The following is a 17,544-nucleotide window of genomic DNA, read 5'->3' on the forward strand; positions in this document are numbered from 1 at the left end:
CTTTTGGGGTCCCCCCGGGGTTTGGGGGTCCCTGAGGTGGGGGGGGCACTGGGGGAGCAGGGTGCAAGGGGTGACGCGGTGCGGAGCGCCCCGGGTGACGGGGTGCCGCGGGTGCCGCGACGGGTGTTCCCACGGGTGACACGGTGACCCACTGCGCGGTGACGGGGGTGACGCGGTGCCAGCGTCACCTGGTGCGCGGTGACAGGGGGCCACGGGTGACACGGTGACACCCTGACCCACTGGGGGGTGCCACGGGTGACGCGGTGGCCTGGTGTGCAGTGCCACGGGTGACACCGTGACAGGGTGACACCGTGACCTGACACACAATGACAGGGGTCCACGGGTGACACCATGACAGGGTGACCTGGTGCACGGTGACAGGGGGCCACAGGTGACACCGTGACACCCTGACCCACTGGGGGGTGCCACGGGTGACGCGGTGGCCCGGTGTGCAGTGCCACGGGTGACACCGTGACAGGGTGACCTGGTGTGCGGTGACAGGGGGCCACGGGTGACACCGTGACAGGGTGACAGTGACGTGATGCACAATGACAGGGGACCACGGGTGACACAGTGACACCGTGACAGGGCGCCGCGGGTGACACGGTGACACCGTGACAGGGGGCCGCGGGTGACACGGTGACCTGGTGTGCAATGACGGGGTGCCACGGTGGCAGGGTGACACCGCGACATGGTGACACCGCGACACGGCAGCGCGGCGCCGTGGGTGCCACAGGGCGCCGCGCTGACTGAGGAACGGTGACAGGGTGACACCGTCACAGGTGACGCGGTGACATGGTGACGCGGCTCTGCTGACCCTCGGCCGCGCCCGGGCCCCCCCCCAGCACCGGGAGCAGCCCCACGGCGAAGGTAAAGCCCCACGGCCGCCCCATAGCTGCCCCACGGCACCCCCCTGCCAGCCCCACGGCCGCCCCACGGCCCTCCCACCTGCCCCATGGCCGCCCCATAGCAACCCCACAGCCGCCCCACAGCCCATGGCTGCCCCACGGCTGCCCCACAGCACCCCAGTGCCAGCCCCACAGAGTCCTGCCAGCCCCACAGCCACCCCCCTGCCCCACGGCTGCCCCACACATCACCCACCCGGCCCAACCCGCCCCACGGCCGCCCCACACCCCTCCCACCTGCCCCATGGCCGCCCCATAGCAACCCCACAGCCGCCCCACGGCTGCCCCACACATCACCCACCCGGCTCAACCCGCCCCACAGCGGGGGAGGGGGGCGGTTGGGGGGCCCAACACCTCGGGGGGGGGGGGGGGGGGGCTCTTTCCGCCCCACGGCCCAACGGCCGCCGCCGCAGCGCGGGTTCCCGCCGTGGGGCGCATCCGGGCCCCTCCCCCACCCCCGCGTGGGCCCCCCCCGTGAGTCCCCGGGGGGGGGGGGGGGAGGGGCGGGGGGGGAGGAAGCGCCCGAGCCGCTGTCGCTGCCCTTATAAGGCCTCGACGGCGCCGGGGCCGCTTCCGCCGCGCCCGGGGCCTGCCCCACATCCTGCCCCACATCAACCCCCCGCCCCACATCCTGCCCCACATCAACCCCCTGCCCCACATCACTGGGTCCCTGCCCCACATGGCCTGTTCAAACACCTGGGTCCCTGCCCCACATCATCATCCCCTGCCCCACAACCTGCCCAGAGACCTGGGTCCCTGCCCCACATCTTCCCCCTCTGCCCCCCCAACTCCCCCGCCTCCCTGCCCCACATCAACCCCCCCCCCGCCCCACATCACCCCCCCCCCGCCCCACATCACCCCCAGACACCCGGGCTCCCAGCCAGGGCAGGCGCTGGAGTGGGGTGAAGGTGGGGCAGCGCCACGGATCCCCATTTGTGGGGCGGGGGGGGGTTACTTGGGGGGCAGGGGGGGTTCCCCCTATAGGGGACCCACACAACATCCGTGCGTCCTGCCCTGCGCCCCCCCCCCCCCCGCCCCCCAACTCCCCCTTAACCCCTTCCTTCTGCCCCATAGCGCTGAAGCCTACCCACGCCCCCCCGGTGAGCCCCTCCCCCCCCAGTAAAGGCCCTGCCCCCCACCTGCGGCTCCTGTGGGGTTTGGGGGGGGGGGGGGGGGAGGGGTGACGTGGCCTCACCCCTGCCCCATAGCGGACTTTGACCCCGGGGCGCGGCGCGGCACCCTTGGACCCCAGCCTCCGGGAAGGCGCCCCCGCCCCACACGTAGACGGCGGAGCCCCACCCCACGGCCCTGCCCCACATCTACACCACCCTGCCCCACACGTACACGGCCGAGCCCCGCGGCTCTGCCCCACATCCCTGCCCCACACCTCTGTCACTGTCCCCTGACACCCCTGCCCCACATCCCCATGGCGGAGCCGCTCCCCAGCCCCACACGTCCGCGCTCTGCCCTGCACCTCAGCCCCACACGTCTGTGGCAGAGCCCCACACCCCTGCCCCACACGTACATGGCGGAACCTCACCCCACCCCCCCTGCCCCACACATCCGCGCTCTGCCCCACATCCGCATGGCAGAGCCCACACCCCTGCCCCACACGTCCCAGCCCCACACATTCGTGGCAGAGCCCCACACCTCAGCCCCACACGTCCATGGCGGAGTCCACCCCACCACCCTGCCCCACGTGTTATGTGATAGAACCCTACATCCCTGCCCCACACCTCAGCCCCACGCATACATGGCAGAGCCCACCCCACCGCCCTGCCCCACACATCCGTGACAGAGCCCCACATCTCAGCCCCACACGTCCCTGCCCCACATATCCGTGACAGAGCCCACCCCACATCCCTGCCCCACACGTCCCTGGCAGAGCCCCACACGTCCCTGCCCCACACGTCCCTGCCCCACACGTCCCTGGCAGAGCCCACCCCACATCCCTGCCCCACGCGTCCCTGCCCCACACGTACGCAGCCGCTTCCCCACGAGGCGTCTTTATTGCTGCCGGCAGCGGGGCGGGGGCGGGGTTGCGGTGGTCCCTGGAGGATCCTGGTGGTCCCGGGGGGCCGGGGGGGCTCGGGGGGGGCGGGGCCCCTCAGTACTGGGAGCGCCGCAGGTGATTGGCCATCTCGTAGCACTTCTTGTTGACGACGCCGCCGTGGACGCCCTCCTTCCCCATCACCAGCACTATCGCTGCGGGGGGAGGGGCGGCTCAGGGGGGGAGGGGCGGGGGGACGACCCCCTGCGCCCCCTCCCCCCACCACGTGCGCGGGGATTGGGGGGACCCGGGGGGGGGGGGGGGGGGGGGAAGGGGACCCTGATAAATTGGGGGAGGGGGAGGTGGGGGGAGGGGTGAGGTGACAGGAAGTGGGGCAGGGGTGACGCAGGTGACGGATGGGTGGGGCTGGGGGGAGGGGTGGTGGGGTGACACCGAGTGACACTGGGGGGGGGGGGGGGGTGACACCGGGCAGGGGAACGGGGACGGGGCGACAGCGGGTGACACCGGGTGCCGTCACCCAGTGAAGTGGACGGGGTGGGTGGGTGACACCGGGTGACGGGGGGGTGACACCGGGGGTGGGGACTGTTGGGGACAGGGACGGGCGCCATGATGCAATGGGGCACCCCGGCTGCACGGGGGGTGCAGTGGGTGACAGGGGGGTGACACCGGGTGACGGGGGGGGTGCGGCAATGAAATGAAGTGGGTGGGCTGTACAGGGGGGGTGGTGGGTGACAAGAGGTTGACACCGGGTGACAGGGGGGTGACACTGGGGGTGACACCGGGTGACAGGGGGGTGACACTGGGGGGGGTACGGCCATGAAACGAAGCAGATGGGCTGTACATGGGTGGTGGTGGGTGGCAGAGGCTGACACCGGGTGACAGGGGGGTGATGGGAGGGTGACACCGGGTGACGGGGGGTGCGGCAATGAAAGGAAGCGGGTGGGCTGTATGGGGGGGGGGGGTGTGGGTGACAGAGGTTGACACCGGGTGACAGGGGGGTGATGGGAGGGTGACAGGGAGGGGGTGCGGCAACGAAAGGAAGCGGGTGGGCTGTACAGGGGGGGTGGCGGGCGACAGAGGTTGACACCGGGTGACGGGGGGTGATGGGAGGGTGACACCAGGTGACGGGGGGTGACACCGGGTGACGGGGGGGGTGACACCGGGTGATGGGGAGGGGGTGCGGCAATGAAAGGAAGCGGGTGGGCTGTACAGGGGGGGGTGGCGGGCGACAGAGGTTGACACCGGGTGACAGGGGGGTGATGGGAGGTTGACACCAGGTGACGGGGGTGACACCGGGTGACGGGGAGGGGGTGCGGCAATGAAAGGAAGCGGGTGGGCTGTACGGGGGGGGGGGGGTGGCGGGCGACAGAGGTTGACACCGGGTGACGGGGGGGTGATGGGAGGTTGACGGAACGGGGCGGGGCGGGGGGGTGACGGCGGGGGTCTCACTCTTGTTGGTGATGGTGGCGGTGATGTTGAAGGTGGGGGCGCCGGCGGCGCTCTTGGTGCGCAGGTCCATGCTGTGCTCGCCCTCCACCAGCAGCGAGTCGCGGATGACGGAGCAGCGCAGCCCCCCCAGCGTCAGCCCGTTCACCAGCAGCGACCCCCGCTCCTTCCCCACCAGCGCCTGCACCTCCGCCGCCTGCGGGGGGAGGGGCGGGGTCACGGCGGGGAGGGGGGGGTGGGGGGGGGGGCACGGCCGCCCCTCCCCCACGGCCCCCCTCGGGGGGGGGGGGGAGGGGGAAGGGGGGAAAGAAAAGGGGGGAGGGGGAAAAAGGGGGGAAAGGGGGGAGGGGGAAAAAGGGGGGAGGGGGAAAAAGGGGGGGAAAGGGGGGAAAGGGGGGGAAAGGGGGGAAAGGGGGGAAAGGGGGGGAAAGGGGGGAAAGGGGGGAAAGGGGGAGGGGGAAAAAGGGGGGAAGGGGGGAGGGGGAAAAAGGGGGGGAAGGGGGGAGGGGGAAAAAGGGGGGAAAGGGGGGAGGGGGAAAAAGGGGGGGAAAGGGGGGAGGGGGAAAAAGGGGGGAAAGGGGGGAGGGGGAAAAAGGGGGGAAAGGGGGGAGGGGGAAAAAGGGGGGAAAGGGGGGGAGGGGAGAGGAAAAGGGGGAAAAGGAGGAAGGGGGGAGGGGGAAAAGGGGAAGAAGTGGGGGGAAGGGAAAAAGGGGGGAGGGGGAAGAAGAGGGAAAAGGGGGGAAGGGAAAAAGGGGGGAAGGGGGGAAAAGGGGGGAGGGGAAGGGGAAAAAGGGGGAAAAGGGGGAGGGGGAAAAGGAGAAAAGGGGGGAGGGGGAAGAGGAAAAGGGGGGGATGGGAAAAAAGGGGAAAAGGGGAAAAAGAGGAAAAGGGGGAGGGGGAAGAAGGGGGGAAAAGGGGGGGGGATGCTCGCGCGCCGCCCCTCCCCCACAGGAAGCCCCGGCCGCCCCTCCCCCACGGGGAAGTGGCCACATTCCGCGCATTTTTTTTTATTTTTTTTTTGGGTTCAGTTCTCGCTTTAAAGGGGCTCCCCTCCCCCTCCCCCTCCCCCCCCCCAATAAGAAAATTAAATCTTCCAGGGCGTGACCCTTCAGTGGGGGAGGGGCAGCGAGCCCACCCCCACACACACACAAAAATCACATTAAAGGGGGGTGGGGGAGGGGCAGGCGGCGGCCCGGGCCCCCCCAAACTCCTGGGCCCCCCCCAAAGCAGGGGGGGGAGGGGGCTACCGGCCCCCTCAAAGCTTTAACGGGGGAGGGGGGGGTTCCCCCCCCGCGCCCCTCCCCCCCCGCGGGGGGCAGGGCCCCGCTGGCGCCGTCGGCGTTTTTCTGCCTTTTTTGTCCCTTTTCGGCGCCCGGGGGGGGGGGGGGGGGGGGGGAGGCCCCGCCCCCTCCCTCCCCGCGGCCGTTGGGCGGGAAAACCCTCCCCCCCCCCCCCGTGTCACGATAGCGGGCGCTTACCGTGATATTAGCGAAGGTCTTGCCGGGGGCCGCGGCCCAGACGGCGGGGGTATCGCGATAGCCGACGATCGCGGCGTCCTGGCAGGTGCCGTCCGCCAGCAGCGTGTCCACGTAGGGCGCCCAGCCGCTCATGGCGCCGGCGGGAAAGGAGGGAGAAGGGGGCGGAGCCCGGCGGGGGTGGGCGGGGCCTGCGCTGCTGGGCGCCTGCGCGGGAAAAGCGGCGGCGGGGAGGGAGGGGGCCCGCGGCGGCGCGCGGCGCGGCGGCTTTCATAGGGGAGCGGGGGGGCGGGGCCGACGGGGGGGCGGGGCCCGCGGGGGGGGGGCGGGGCCCGGGGGCGGGGCGGGGCTTGGGGAGGGCTGGGCGGGGTTTGGGGAGGGCTGGGCGGGGGGGTGCGGGGGGTGGGCGGGGCTTGGGGAGGGCTGGGCGGGGGGTGCGGGTGGGTGGGTGGGGTTTGGGGAGGGGGTGGGCGGGGTTTGCGGGGAGGGGGCGTGGCCTGGCGGAGCGGGAACGCCCACGGACGGACGGCGCGCCGGGAAGAGTAAAGGGAAGGGGGGGGGGGGGGAACCCCGTTAGTGCGAACTCCCCCGTTAATGAGACCCCCCGTTAATGAGACCCCTCCCCTTAATGAGACCCCTCCCCCCGCATTGGGCCCCCCCGTTAATGCAGCCCCCCCGCCCCCCGTTATTACGACCACCCCCCGTTAATGCGAAGCCCCCCCCCCGTTATTGGGGACCCCACCCCCCAGGAAATGCCCCTCCCCCCGTGCCATGGGACCCACGTGCGCCCCCGAATGGGGGGGGGGGCTGGGGGTGCAGCGATCCCTCCCCCCGTGCAACGAGCGCCCCCCCCCCGTGCAAGGGAACCCTCGTGCAATGAATGGCTCGTGCAACGCCCCCCTCGTGCAACGACCCCTCCCCCCCGTGCAAGGACCCCCTCGTGCAACGACCCCTCCCCCCGTGCAAGGACCCGCTCGTGCAAAGACCCCTCCCCCCCCCGTGCAAGGACCCCCTCGTGCAAAGACCCCTCCTCCTCGTGCAACGACCCCTCACCCCCGTGCAAGGACCCCCTCGTGCCCCCCCCTTGCACGCCCCTTCCCCCCCCCGCTCTCGCGGCCGGGGCCCGTTTGACTCAGCCGCGGGCGGGACTTTCCGGGGGTGGGGGAGGGGGGAGGGGGAGGGGCGGCGGTTTCACTTCCTGCCCGGGGGGGGAGGGGGAACGCAGGCGTCCGGGCCCTCCCTCACCCCGACCCCGGGGCATTGTGGGTAACGGGGGGGGGAGGGGAGGGAGCCGGGACCCCCAGAACCGGCGGGGTGCCCCTCCCCCCCCCGGGACTCAGGCGCGCGGGCCCCGCCCCTCCCCCCCCCCCCCCCCCCCGGGGTGGGAACTTCCCCGGGAAGTGGTCAGAGCCGCCGCCCCTCCCCCAGCGCCTATGGGGCCCATAGGGCCCCTCCCCCACCCCCCGGGCCCCATAAGCGCCCATCCCCCCCCATCCCCCCCGGGCCCCATAGGGCGGCTCCCCCCATAACCTCTGGGCCCCATAGGGGTGGCCCCCCTCCCTGTCCCCTATGGGCTCTATAGGGGCACATCCCCCCTCGCCCGCCCCTTATGGACCCCATAAGTCTCCCCCCCATCCCCTATGGGCCCCATAGGGCACATCCCCCCCCCGACCCCACAGGAGCTGATCCCCCCATCCCCTACGGGCCCCATAGGGTAAATCCCCCCCCATCCCCTATGGGCCCCATAGGGCCGGTGCTGCTCCAAGCCCCCCAAAAGGGGACCCCTCCCCCCCCCCCCCAGGCGTCTGGGACCCCTCCCCCCCAAAAGGGGACCCCTCCCCCCAAGAGGGGACCCCTCACCCCCCGGGGTACCCAGGACCCCTCCCCCCCAAGAGGGGACCCCTCCCCCGGGACCCGGGCGGGGGGGAGGGGGTCTTGTGTTACCGTGTCCTTTCCTCGAGACCTTTGGGGGGGCTAAAAATAGCCCGGGGGGGGGGGAGGGGAGGGGGGAGGGGGGAGGGGGGCAGGGAGCTATATAGGGCCCGGGGACCCCGGGGGGCAGGGCCCCGCCAGAGCCAGCGCCCAGTGAGCGAGGGCCCGGGGCCCCCTAGAGAGGGGGGGGATATAGGGGAGAGGGGTCCCCATAGGACACCGGGGTCCCCTATAGAACAGGGGGGGCGATAGAGGGTCCCCTATAGGACGCCGGGGTCCCCTATAGAACGGGGGGGTGGTAGAGGGTCCCCTATAGGACAACAGGGTCCCCTATAGAACGGGGGGGTGATAGAGGGTCCCCTATAGGACACCAGGGTCCCCTATAGAACGGGGGGGTGATATAGGGTCCCCATAGGACGCCAGGGTCCCCTATAGAACGGGGGGGTGATAGAGGGTCCCCTATAGGACGCTGGGGTCCCCTATAGAACGGGGGGTGGTAGAGGGTCCCCTATAGGACACCAGGGTCCCCTATAGAACGGGGGGGGGGTGATAGAGGGTCCCCCATAGGACGCCGGGGTCCCCTATAGAACGGGGGGGTGATATAGGGGGGAGAGGGGGTGCCTGGGTCCCCTATAGAAAGAGGGGGGTCTGGGGGGGGGAGAGGGGTTTCCCATAGAATGGGGGGGGTCTGGGGTCACATCAGGGTCGCGCGGCTGCCGGGGTCCCCTCCCCCCGCCCCCGACCCCTTCCCCTCCCCCGCAGCCATGTCCATCCAGAAGATCGTGGCCAGGGAGATCCTGGATTCCCGGGGGAACCCCACGGTGGAGGTGGATCTCCACACCGCCAAGGGTGCGCGGGGGTCGCGGGGGGACGCGGGGGGGGGGGGGGCACGCGGGGGCCGCAGGGGACGCGGGGGTCGTGGGGGGACGCGGGGGTCGCGGGGGGTCGCGGGGACGTGGGGACATGGGGGGACGTGGGGGTCATGGGGGACCTTGGGGCTGTGGTGGGACGTGGGGGGGGGGGGGGTTGGGGGTCGTGGGGGGAGTTGGGGACACGGGGGTGGGGGGGTCACGGTCCCCTCCCCCCCCCCCCCCGGCGCCTCCGCGCTGCCGTCCCCAGCGGCGCCTCCACCGGGATCCACGAGGCCCTGGAGCTCCGCGATGGCGACAAGAGCCGGTACCTGGGCAAAGGTGGGAGACGGGGGGGGGCGGGGGGGGATGGGCACGGCCGGGGCCCCCCAGACCCCACCAAAGACCCCGACGACTTCCCCCAGGCCCTGCAGACCCCGACTGGGTCCCCCAAGACCCCCCAGGACCCAACTGGGCGCCCCAAGACCCAGGACCCCCCCAATGGCCCAACCGGGCCCCCCAGGACCCAACTGGGCGCCCCAAGACCCAGGACCCCCCCAATGGCCCAACCGGGCCCCCCAGGACCCAACTGGGCGCCCCAAGACCCAACTGGGCACCCCAAGACCCAGGACCCCCCCAATGGCCCAACCGGGCCCCCCAAACCCAACCGGGCCCCCCAGGACCCCCCAGGTCCCTACTGGGTCCCTCAAGCCCCAACAACCCCCCAAGACCCAACCGAGCCCCCCAAGACCCAGGACCCCCCCCCCAGCTCCTCCCCCAGCCCCCTCCCACCCTCCCCCAGTGCCCCCCACAGTGGGGGGGTCAGGGGACAAGCCCGGGGTCAGAGGTCACGGCCCCTGACCCCGCCCCACCCCCAGGCGTGCTGAAGGCCGTGGAGCACATCAACAAGACCATCGGCCCCGCTCTGGTGGAGAAGGTGCGTGTGGCGCCGGCGGGGGCGGGGGGGGCAGCTGGGGGCCTGACCCCCAACCCCTGACCCCCCCTCCCCCCCCCCGACCCCCCATTCCCCCCCTCCCCCCAGAAAATCAGCGTGGTGGAGCAGGAGAAGATCGACAAGCTCATGATCGACATGGATGGCACCGAGAACAAATGTGAGCGACCCTCCCCCACCCGCGACCCCTCCCCCCGCCCCCTCCCCGGACTCCTGGGTCCCCCCCGCCTCACCCCCCTCCCCCCCCCCAGCCAAATTCGGGGCGAACGCCATCCTGGGGGTGTCGCTGGCCGTCTGCAAAGCCGGCGCCGCCGAGAAGGGCGTCCCGCTCTACCGGCACATCGCCGACCTCGCCGGCAACTCCGACCTCATCCTGCCCGTGCCGGTACCCGCCCGGGCGCCTGGGTCCCGCTTCGGGGGGCTCGCGGGATCTGGGGGGGCCCGGGTGGGGTCGTGGGGCTTGGGGAGGGGGGGCGGGGGTTGGGCAGCGGCGTTGGGTTTTGAGGGACCCGGTTGGGTTTGGGGGGGTCATCGGGTCTTGGGGTGGTCCCCACCGAGGGTTTTGGGGTGTCGTTGGGTTTGGGGGGGTCAGTTGGGTCTTGGGGGGTCTTTGGGTCTTGGGGGGTCTTGGGGTGGTTCCCATCGAGGGTTTTGGGGTGTCGTTGGGTTTTGGGGGACCCGGTTGGGTCTTGGGGGATCCCGCGGGGCTTGGGGGGTCTTCGCGGGGACGGTTGGGTCTGGGGGCATCGCTGGGTCCTTGAGGGCTCGTTGGGTCTTGGGGGGCCATTGGAGGGGTCGGGGGGGGTTGGGGGGGGTTGGGTCTTTGGAGGCACCATTTGGTCTTGGGGGGGGGTCGGGTCTTCAGGAGTTGAGTCATTGGGGGTTTGTTGGGTCTTTGGGCGGGGTCGTTGGGTCTTGGGGTGGTGGTTGGGTCTTGGGGGGACCCCACTGGGTCTTGGGGGGGCCCCGGGGGATGCGAGACCCCCCCCCCCCGAACGCCTGGGTCCCTCCCCCGCCAGGCCTTCAACGTGATCAACGGTGGTTCCCACGCCGGGAACAAGTTGGCCATGCAGGAGTTCATGGTGCTGCCGGTGGGCGCCAGCTCCTTCCGGGAGGCCATGCGCATCGGCGCCGAGGTCTACCACAGCCTCAAGGGCGTCATCAAGGCCAAGTACGGCAAAGACGCCACCAACGTGGGCGACGAGGGCGGCTTCGCTCCCAACATCTTGGAGAACAACGAAGGTACCCGTCAGCCCGGCGGACGCGTGGGTCCTCGCCCGCCCATCCCCCGCCCTGGGGTTGGGGGGCTCGGCGCTATTTCTAGCCCCGCCCCTCCCCCCGGCGTTGGGTTTCGGGGTCAAATCCAGAATTAGCCCCGGTGGCCGTAACCGGAGAAAGGCTACGGGGGCAGCGGGGGAAGGGCGGGGAAGGGCAGGAGCCCCGGATGCCTGGGTCCGCGGGGTGGGGGGAGGGGCGGGGTGGGGCGGGGGGAGCCCCCGGGGGTCCCCCTCCCCCGCCGGGCTGAGGGGCCCCCCCCCCCCCCGCAGCGTTGGAGCTGTTGAAGGCGGCCATCGGCCAGGCCGGGTACCCCGACAAGGTGGTGATCGGGATGGACGTGGCCGCCTCCGAGTTCTGCCGCGAGGGCCGCTACGACCTCGACTTCAAATCCCCCCCCGACCCCAAGCGCCTCATCACCGGGGAGCAGCTGGGGCAGCTCTACCAGAGCTTCATCAAGAACTACCCCGGTGAGGGCACTGGGGGCACTGGGGGGGACTGGGAGGGGAGGCGGGGGTTCTCTGGTGGCTCGTATGGGGTTGTGCGTGGGGAGAGGGTAGGGGAAATGGCCTCCGAACGGGGGCTGGGGGGCCTTTGGGGCACTGGGAGGGACTGGGGTGAGACTAGAAGGGGCTGGGATGGAACTGGGAAGGACTGGGAAGGCACGTGGGGGTTCTCCAGCGGCTCGTATAGGGCTGCGCACGGGGGCGTGGGATGGGAGCCGGCCCTATCCCGCACCGGGGGAGGTCGCCGCTCCGTACTGGTCTATACTGGGAGCCGCCGTTCCCGCAGTGGTGTCGATCGAGGACCCCTTCGACCAGGACGACTGGGAGGGGTGGCAGCGGTTCCTGGGGCAGGTGGACATCCAGGTGGTGGGGGACGACCTGACCGTCACCAACCCCCGCCGCATCCAGCGCGCCGCCGAGCTCCGCGCCTGCAACTGCCTCCTGCTGAAGGTCAACCAGATCGGCTCCGTCACCGAGTCCATCCAGGCGTGAGTCCTCGTGCAAAGCCCTCGTGCGAGGCCCTCGTGCGAAGCTCTTGTGCAAAGCCCCCTCTGAAAAGCCCCTCGTGCGAGGCTCCTTGTGCAAAGGCACTCGTGAAAGGCCCCTCGTGCAAAAAAGCCCTCACGAGAAGCTCCTTGTGCAAAGGCCCTCGTGAAAACCCCTTGTGCAAAGCCCCTCGCGCGACGCCCGCGTGAAAAAAACCCTTGTGCAAAGGCCCTTTGCACAAAGCCCCCCGTGCGAAGCCCCTCGTGCGAAGCCCTCCCACGAAGCTCTGGTGCAAGGGCACCCTCGTGCACGGCTCCTTGTGCGCGGCCCCCGGAGCAGGGGCTCCCTCTGCACGGCCCTCGTGCAAACCCGTGTCCCCCCCCGTGTGTCCCCCCCGTGTCCCCCCCCCCCCCGTGTCCCCCCAGGTGCAAGCTGGCCCAGAGCCACGGCTGGGGGGTGATGGTCAGCCACCGCTCGGGCGAGACCGAGGACACCTTCATCGCCGACCTCGTCGTGGGGCTCTGCACCGGCCAGGTGGGTCCCCGTCACCCCGCCGTCACCCCGCCGTCACCCCACCGTCACCCCCCCGTCACCCGCTGACGTCCCCTCTGTCCCCCCCCAGATCAAGACGGGCGCCCCGTGTCGCTCCGAGCGCTTGGCCAAGTACAACCAGCTGATGAGGTGAGGGGTCCCCAAATCCCCCCCGCGTCCCCCCCCCCGTGGCCCCGATGCCCCCGTGGCCCCCAAGGGGATGCGGGGGGGGGGCCCCAGGGGCGTGGGGGGACCCCAACCCCGTCCCCAACCCCCCGTGTCCCCCCCACCCCCCGGGACCCCCCTGACCCCGCGTCCCCCCCCCCCCAGGATCGAGGAGGCGCTGGGGGACAAAGCCAAATTCGCCGGGCGCAAGTTCAGGAACCCCCGGGCCAAGTAACGGGGGCCACCGTCCCCCTCCCCGGGGCCACCGAGTGCCCCCCGGGGGCCACCCCATCGCCCCCGGGGGCCACCCAGCCCCCGCGCCCCCCCCCAATAAAGGCTCTGGAACACGACGACGACCCCCGACTCGTTCTTTGGGTTTTGGGTTTTTTTTTTTTTCGCTTTGGCTGGGGGGGGTCGGGGACGGCGCCGCGACGGTCGGGCCCCCGCCGCCCCCCAGAAGAGACGCGGGCGGCGGGAGCTGCGGCGCTTCGCGACCCCCCCCCTCCCCCCCCCCGCCATTAAATACCCCCCGGGGGTGCAGCCCCCCCCCCGCCTTACGCCGAGGCCCCCCGGGCCCCCCCTCGTCCTCCGCCTGCCGCAGCCGCTTCTTGGCCCGGATCTCGTTCATGGCCTCCTCGATGGAGCGCGTGTCCCGCTTGTTGGCCACCGGCACTGGGGGGGACGGGGGTAAGGGGGGACCCCGGTGTCCGGGTGTCCCCGAGACCCCCCCCCCATAGGGGACCCCGGTGTCCGGGTGTCCTCAGGGACCCCCCCCACAGGGGACCCCAGCGCCTGGGTTCCCCCGACACCCCCCCATAGGGGACCCAGGCATCCGGGTGCCCCCAGGACCCCCCCACAGGGAACCCCGTTGTCCGGGTGTCCTCAGGGACCCCCTTACAGGGACCCCGGTGTCTGGGTGCCCCCAAGACCCCCCTATAGGGGACCCCATTATCTGGGTGTCCCTGAGACCCCCCTATAGGGGATGCCGGCACCCCCAAGACCCCCCAGAGGGGACCCCGGTGCCCCCAGGACCCCCCAGTGCCCCCCAGACCCCCCCAGAGGGGACCCCGGTGCCCCCAGGACCCCCCCAGTGCCCCCCAGACCCCCCTATAGGGGACACCAGCACCCCCAAGACCCCCCCCAGTGCCCCCCAGTGCCCCCCGGGCTCACCGCAGCCGTAGGCCTTGTTGGCCTCCATGGTGCGGGCGGCGGCTTTGGCGGCGTCGGAGCCAATCAGGTGCCGGTATTTGTCCTTGTAATCGTTGGGGGGGCCGGGGGGGGCGGGGCCGCGCTGAAGCTCCTCCTCCTCCTGCTGGGCTGCCAGCTCCTGGGGGCGGGGTGTCAGCGGCAAGCCACGCCCTCCTCCCCACAAGCCCCACCCCCTTGCCAACAAATCCTGCCCACCCATACCACACCCACCCAAGCCCCACCCCAGGGACACACCCACCCAAGCCCCACCCCCAGGGACACACCCACACAAGCCCCACCCCAGGGACACACCCACATAAGCCACACCCCCACCGGACCCCAGCCCCCCATGAGCCCCGCCCCAAGGGCCCCGCCCCAGCCCCACCCCCCCAAGCCCCACCTACCCGGAGGCGGCGGCGCTGCCCCGCCCGGGCGGGGTCCCACTCCTCCCCCCGCCGGTACGCCTCCAGCTCCTCGTCCGAGGGCGCGAACTCCTGCGCCAGGTGTCAGCCCCCGCCCCGCCCCCGCCGCTCCCCTCCCCTCCCCCCACCCCTCCCCCCGTCCCCTGGGTCCCCTCCCCATTCCCCGCTCTCCCCTCCCCCTTGTCCCCTCCCCGTCCCCCCGTGTCCCCTCCCCGCCACCCCCTGGGGTCCCCTGTTCCCCCCTGTCCCCTCCCCCCTGTCCCCCCCGTCCCCGTCCCCCCTCCCCTGGGGTCCCCTGTCCCCCCATCCCCCCCCCCCCCCCCGCTGTCCCCATGTCCCCTCCCCCTTGTCCCCTCCCTGTCCCCTTCCCCCCCTCCCCTGGGGTCCCCTGTCCCCCCATCCCCCCCCCCACTGTCCCCATGTCCCCTCCCCCTTGTCCCCTCCCTGTCCCCTTCCCCCTCCCCTGGGGTCCCCTGTCCCCCCATCCCCCCCCACTGTCCCCATGTCCCCTCCCCCTTGTCCCCTCCCCGTCCCCTTCCCCCCTCCCCTGGGGTCCCCTGTCCCCACGTCCCCCCCGTCCCCCCGCCCCCCCCCCCACCTTCTTGAAGACCATGACGTAGCGGCTGTCCTCGTCGTCCCCGAAGGAGAAGGACGTCAGCCCGGCCACCTCCGCCACGTCGTGCCTGGGGGACGGACCCCGCTGGCCCCAGTGGCCCCAGTACTGCCTCCCAGTGGCCCCCCAGTGGCCCCGGTATTGCCTCCCCGTGTCCCCAGTATCTCCCCAGTGTTCCCCCAGTGTCCCCAGATGCCCCCCAGTGTCCCCAGTATCTCCCCAGTGTCCCCAGTGTCCCCCCAGTGTCCCCAGTATTGCCTCCCAGTGCCCCCAGTATCCCCAGTGTCCCCCCAGTGTACCCAGTATTGCCTCCCCGTGTCCCCAGCACCCCCCAGCATCCCCAGATGCCCCCCAGTGTCCCCAGCATCTCCCCAGTGTTCCCCCAGTGTCCCCAGTATTGCCTCCCCGTGTCCCCAGCACTCCCCAGTGTCCCCAGATGCCCACCAGTGTCCCCAGTATCTCCCCAGTATCCCCAGTGTTCCCCCAGTGTTCCCCCAGTATTGCCTCCCCGTGTCCCCAGCACCCCCCAGTGTCCCCAGATGCCCCCCAGTGTCGCCAGTATTGCCTCCCAGTATCCCCAGCGTCCCCCCAGTGTACCCAGTATTGCCTCCCAGTGTCCCCAGTATCTCCTGAGTGTCCCCAGTCTCGCCTCCCCGCGTCCCCAGCACCCCCCAGTGCCCCCAGATGCCCCCCAGTGTCCCCAGTATCTCCCCAGTGTCCCCAGTGTCTTCCCAGTGTCCCCAGTATTGCCTCCCAGTGTCCCCAGATGTCCCCCAGTGTCCCCAGCCCCCCCCCAGTGCCCCCCCCGTGTCCCCAGTCCCCCCAGTGCCCCCCCTCACAGGATGCTCCTCTCGATCTTGCTCATGGGCTGGAAGCGGCGCCGGGGCTCCCCGCTGGCCTGGATGAACTGGGAGACCTCCTGCTCCATCTGGGGGGAGCCGGGCGTGGGGGGGGCCCCGGGGGGGCCCCCGGGTGGCGGGGGGGGGGGGGCACCCAGGGGCACGGGGGGGGCACCCAGGTGCCGGGGGGAGGGGACCCAGGCGTTGTGTGGGGACCCCCAGGCATCTGGGGGGACCCATGGGGGGCACCCAGGTATCTGGCGGGGGGGCCCAAGCAGTGGGGGGGGGCCCCCAGGTGTCGGGGGGCACCCAGGGGGACCCAGGCATTTGGGGGGCACCCAGGCATCAGGGGGGCACCCAGGCGTCGGGGGGGCCCCCCAGGTGTCGGGGGGGCACCCAGGGGGACCCAGGCATTTGGGGGGCACCCAGGCGTCAGGGGGGCACCCAGGCGTCGGGGGGCACCCAGGTGTTGGGGGGGGGCACCCAGGCGTCAGGGGGGCACCCAGGTGTTCAAGGGGGGCCCCCAGGTGTCGGGGGGGGCACCCAGGGGGGACCCAGGCATTTGGGGGGCACCCAGGCGTCGGGGGGCACCCAGGTGTTCAAGGGGGGCACCCAGGTGTTGGGGGGCACCCAGGCGTCAGGGGGGCACCCAGGTGTTGGGGGGCACTGAGGCATCGGGGGGGCACCCAGGTGCCCAAGGGGGGCACCCAGGGGGGACCCAGGCATTTGGGGGGCACTGAGGTGTCGGGGGGCACCCAGGCATCGGGGGGGGCACCCAGGTGTCCAAGGGGGGCACCCAGGGGGCACCCATGCATCGGGGGGGGCACCCAGGTGTCCAAGGGGGGCACCCAGGGGGGACCCAGGCATTTGGGGGGCACTGAGGTGTCGGGGGGCACCCAGGCATCGGGGGGGGCACCCAGGTGTCCAAGGGGGGGCACCCAGGGGGGCACCCAGGCATCGGGGGGGGCACCCAGGTGTCCAAGGGGGGGCACCCAGGGGGGACCCAGGCATTTGGGGGGGCACTGAGGTGTCGGGGGGGGCACCCAGGTGTCCAAGGGGGGGCACCCAGGGGGCACCAGGCCCCGGGGACGCCCCCCCCCCGCTCACCCTCTCCCTGAACGCCACCTTCTGCCGCTTCTCCTGCTCCTGCAGCTTCTTCACCCGCGCGGCTTCTTGTGGGGGGGCACGGGGGGGTCAGGGCGCGCGGGGGGGGGGGGGGCGGGGGCGTGGCCAGCCGCGGCGCTGGGTGTCAATCAAACGGCTGGGGGCGTGGCCAGCTGCACAGCGCGGGGCCGCGGCCAACAGCACCTGTCTATCAACGGTCGGGGGGCGTGGCCACGGGGCGGGGGCGTGGCCAAGCGTGAGGGGCGGACGGGGGTGGGGGGGGTGGGGGGGGTGGGGGCCGCCACCGCCCCGCTCCGCGCCCGATCGCTCCCGCGCCCCGCGGTTCCCCGCCCGCCTCCCCCCGCGCCTCCCCCGGCCCCGCTGACCCCTGGCCCGGCGCCGCGCCTCCCCGTCGGCCGCGGCGGGCGGCCGCTCCATGGAGCTGAGGATGGAGCCCAGCAGATCCAGCTCCGCCATCTTGGGGCGGCGGGGGAGGCAGCCGCACGCCACGCCACGCCCCCCCCGCGTCACCGCGTCAGCGCGCCGGAGGGGCGTGGCTTGGCTGAAAGGGGCGGGGCGGCGCTGGCGGGGCGGACAAAGGGGCGGGGTCACGGGGAAGGGGCGGTGCCTGCCCTTAAAGGGGCGAGCGTTCCGCACGGCGGGACGCCTCTCCTTAAAAGGGCATGGTCTTAAAGGGGCCGGGCCCTAAAGGGGCCGCGCCTTAAAGGGGCCGCGCCCTAAAGGGGCCGAGCCGCCCCCCCACGCGTGTCCGCCCCCCCCCCCCGCCTCGTGTTTGTTTGTTTGGATTTATTCCCGCTTCTTCTTCTTTTGTTTTTATTTTTTAAT

The 17,544-nt window shown here is 72.2% G+C and overlaps 3 protein-coding genes across 4 annotated transcripts; 1 reads left to right on the top strand and 2 right to left on the bottom strand.

Moving 5' to 3' along the window:
- The first annotated feature begins 784 nt into the window (after window positions 1–784).
- On the top strand, window positions 785–12,882 carry ENO3 (enolase 3). 2 transcript variants are annotated; one of them, XM_087777829.1, is made up of 12 exons: window positions 785–870; window positions 8,532–8,618; window positions 8,864–8,959; window positions 9,496–9,554; window positions 9,660–9,729; window positions 9,821–9,954; window positions 10,589–10,811; window positions 11,117–11,314; window positions 11,637–11,838; window positions 12,262–12,370; window positions 12,459–12,517; window positions 12,698–12,882. In XM_087777829.1, exons 2-12 carry the CDS (start codon window positions 8,534–8,536, stop codon window positions 12,765–12,767), a joined length of 1,305 nt encoding a protein of 434 aa, XP_087633955.1. In that variant the 5' UTR covers window positions 785–870; window positions 8,532–8,533; the 3' UTR covers window positions 12,768–12,882. The 2 variants fall into 2 exon arrangements, with proteins under 2 accessions (XP_087633955.1, XP_087633954.1); XM_087777828.1 differs by lacking the exons at window positions 785–870; window positions 8,532–8,618 and having other exon boundaries at window positions 8,887–8,959.
- On the bottom strand, window positions 2,896–6,087 carry PFN1 (profilin 1). Its single transcript, XM_087777842.1, has 3 exons — window positions 5,841–6,087; window positions 4,366–4,558; window positions 2,896–3,110 (listed from the first exon to the last, which is right to left on the bottom strand). The coding sequence occupies exons 1-3, from the start codon at window positions 5,970–5,972 to the stop codon at window positions 3,013–3,015; spliced, it is 423 nt and encodes a 140-aa protein (XP_087633968.1). The 5' UTR covers window positions 5,973–6,087; the 3' UTR covers window positions 2,896–3,012.
- A 167-nt stretch (window positions 12,883–13,049) lies between the features above and the next one.
- SPAG7 (sperm associated antigen 7) lies at window positions 13,050–17,452 on the bottom strand. The gene is made up of 5 exons (XM_087777850.1): window positions 17,085–17,452; window positions 16,702–16,766; window positions 15,653–15,683; window positions 13,703–13,802; window positions 13,050–13,204 (listed from the first exon to the last, which is right to left on the bottom strand). Exons 1-5 carry the CDS (start codon window positions 17,173–17,175, stop codon window positions 13,087–13,089), a joined length of 405 nt encoding a protein of 134 aa, XP_087633976.1. The 5' UTR covers window positions 17,176–17,452; the 3' UTR covers window positions 13,050–13,086.
- Between the last annotated feature and the right edge of the window lie 92 nt (window positions 17,453–17,544).

Source organism: Nipponia nippon, unplaced genomic scaffold (assembly GCF_047370975.1).
Source record: "Nipponia nippon isolate SJK-2023a ecotype South Korea unplaced genomic scaffold, ASM4737097v1 scaffold_41, whole genome shotgun sequence".
Taxonomy (NCBI): domain Eukaryota; kingdom Metazoa; phylum Chordata; class Aves; order Pelecaniformes; family Threskiornithidae; genus Nipponia; species Nipponia nippon.

Coding starts and splice junctions, on each gene's coding strand:
- PFN1 (XM_087777842.1), bottom strand. CDS start 5,972: ATGAGCGGCTGGGCGCCCTACGTGGACACGCTGCTGGCGGACGGCACC. Junction 4,559..5,840: donor AGACCTTCGCTAATATCACG/GTAAGCGCCCGC, acceptor CTCCCCCCGCAG/GCGGCGGAGGTGCAGGCGCT. Junction 3,111..4,365: donor CGCCACCATCACCAACAAGA/GTGAGACCCCCG, acceptor CTCCCCCCGCAG/CGATAGTGCTGGTGATGGGG.
- ENO3 (XM_087777829.1), top strand. CDS start 8,534: ATGTCCATCCAGAAGATCGTGGCCAGGGAGATCCTGGATTCCCGGGGG. Junction 11,315..11,636: donor CTTCATCAAGAACTACCCCG/GTGAGGGCACTG, acceptor CCGTTCCCGCAG/TGGTGTCGATCGAGGACCCC. Junction 12,371..12,458: donor TGGGGCTCTGCACCGGCCAG/GTGGGTCCCCGT, acceptor GTCCCCCCCCAG/ATCAAGACGGGCGCCCCGTG.
- SPAG7 (XM_087777850.1), bottom strand. CDS start 17,175: ATGGCGGAGCTGGATCTGCTGGGCTCCATCCTCAGCTCCATGGAGCGG. Junction 15,684..16,701: donor AGGTGGCGTTCAGGGAGAGG/GTGAGCGGGGGG, acceptor GGCTCCCCCCAG/ATGGAGCAGGAGGTCTCCCA. Junction 13,803..15,652: donor GGTCTCCCAGTTCATCCAGG/CCAGCGGGGAGC, acceptor GCCCCCCCCGGC/CCCCCCAACGATTACAAGGA.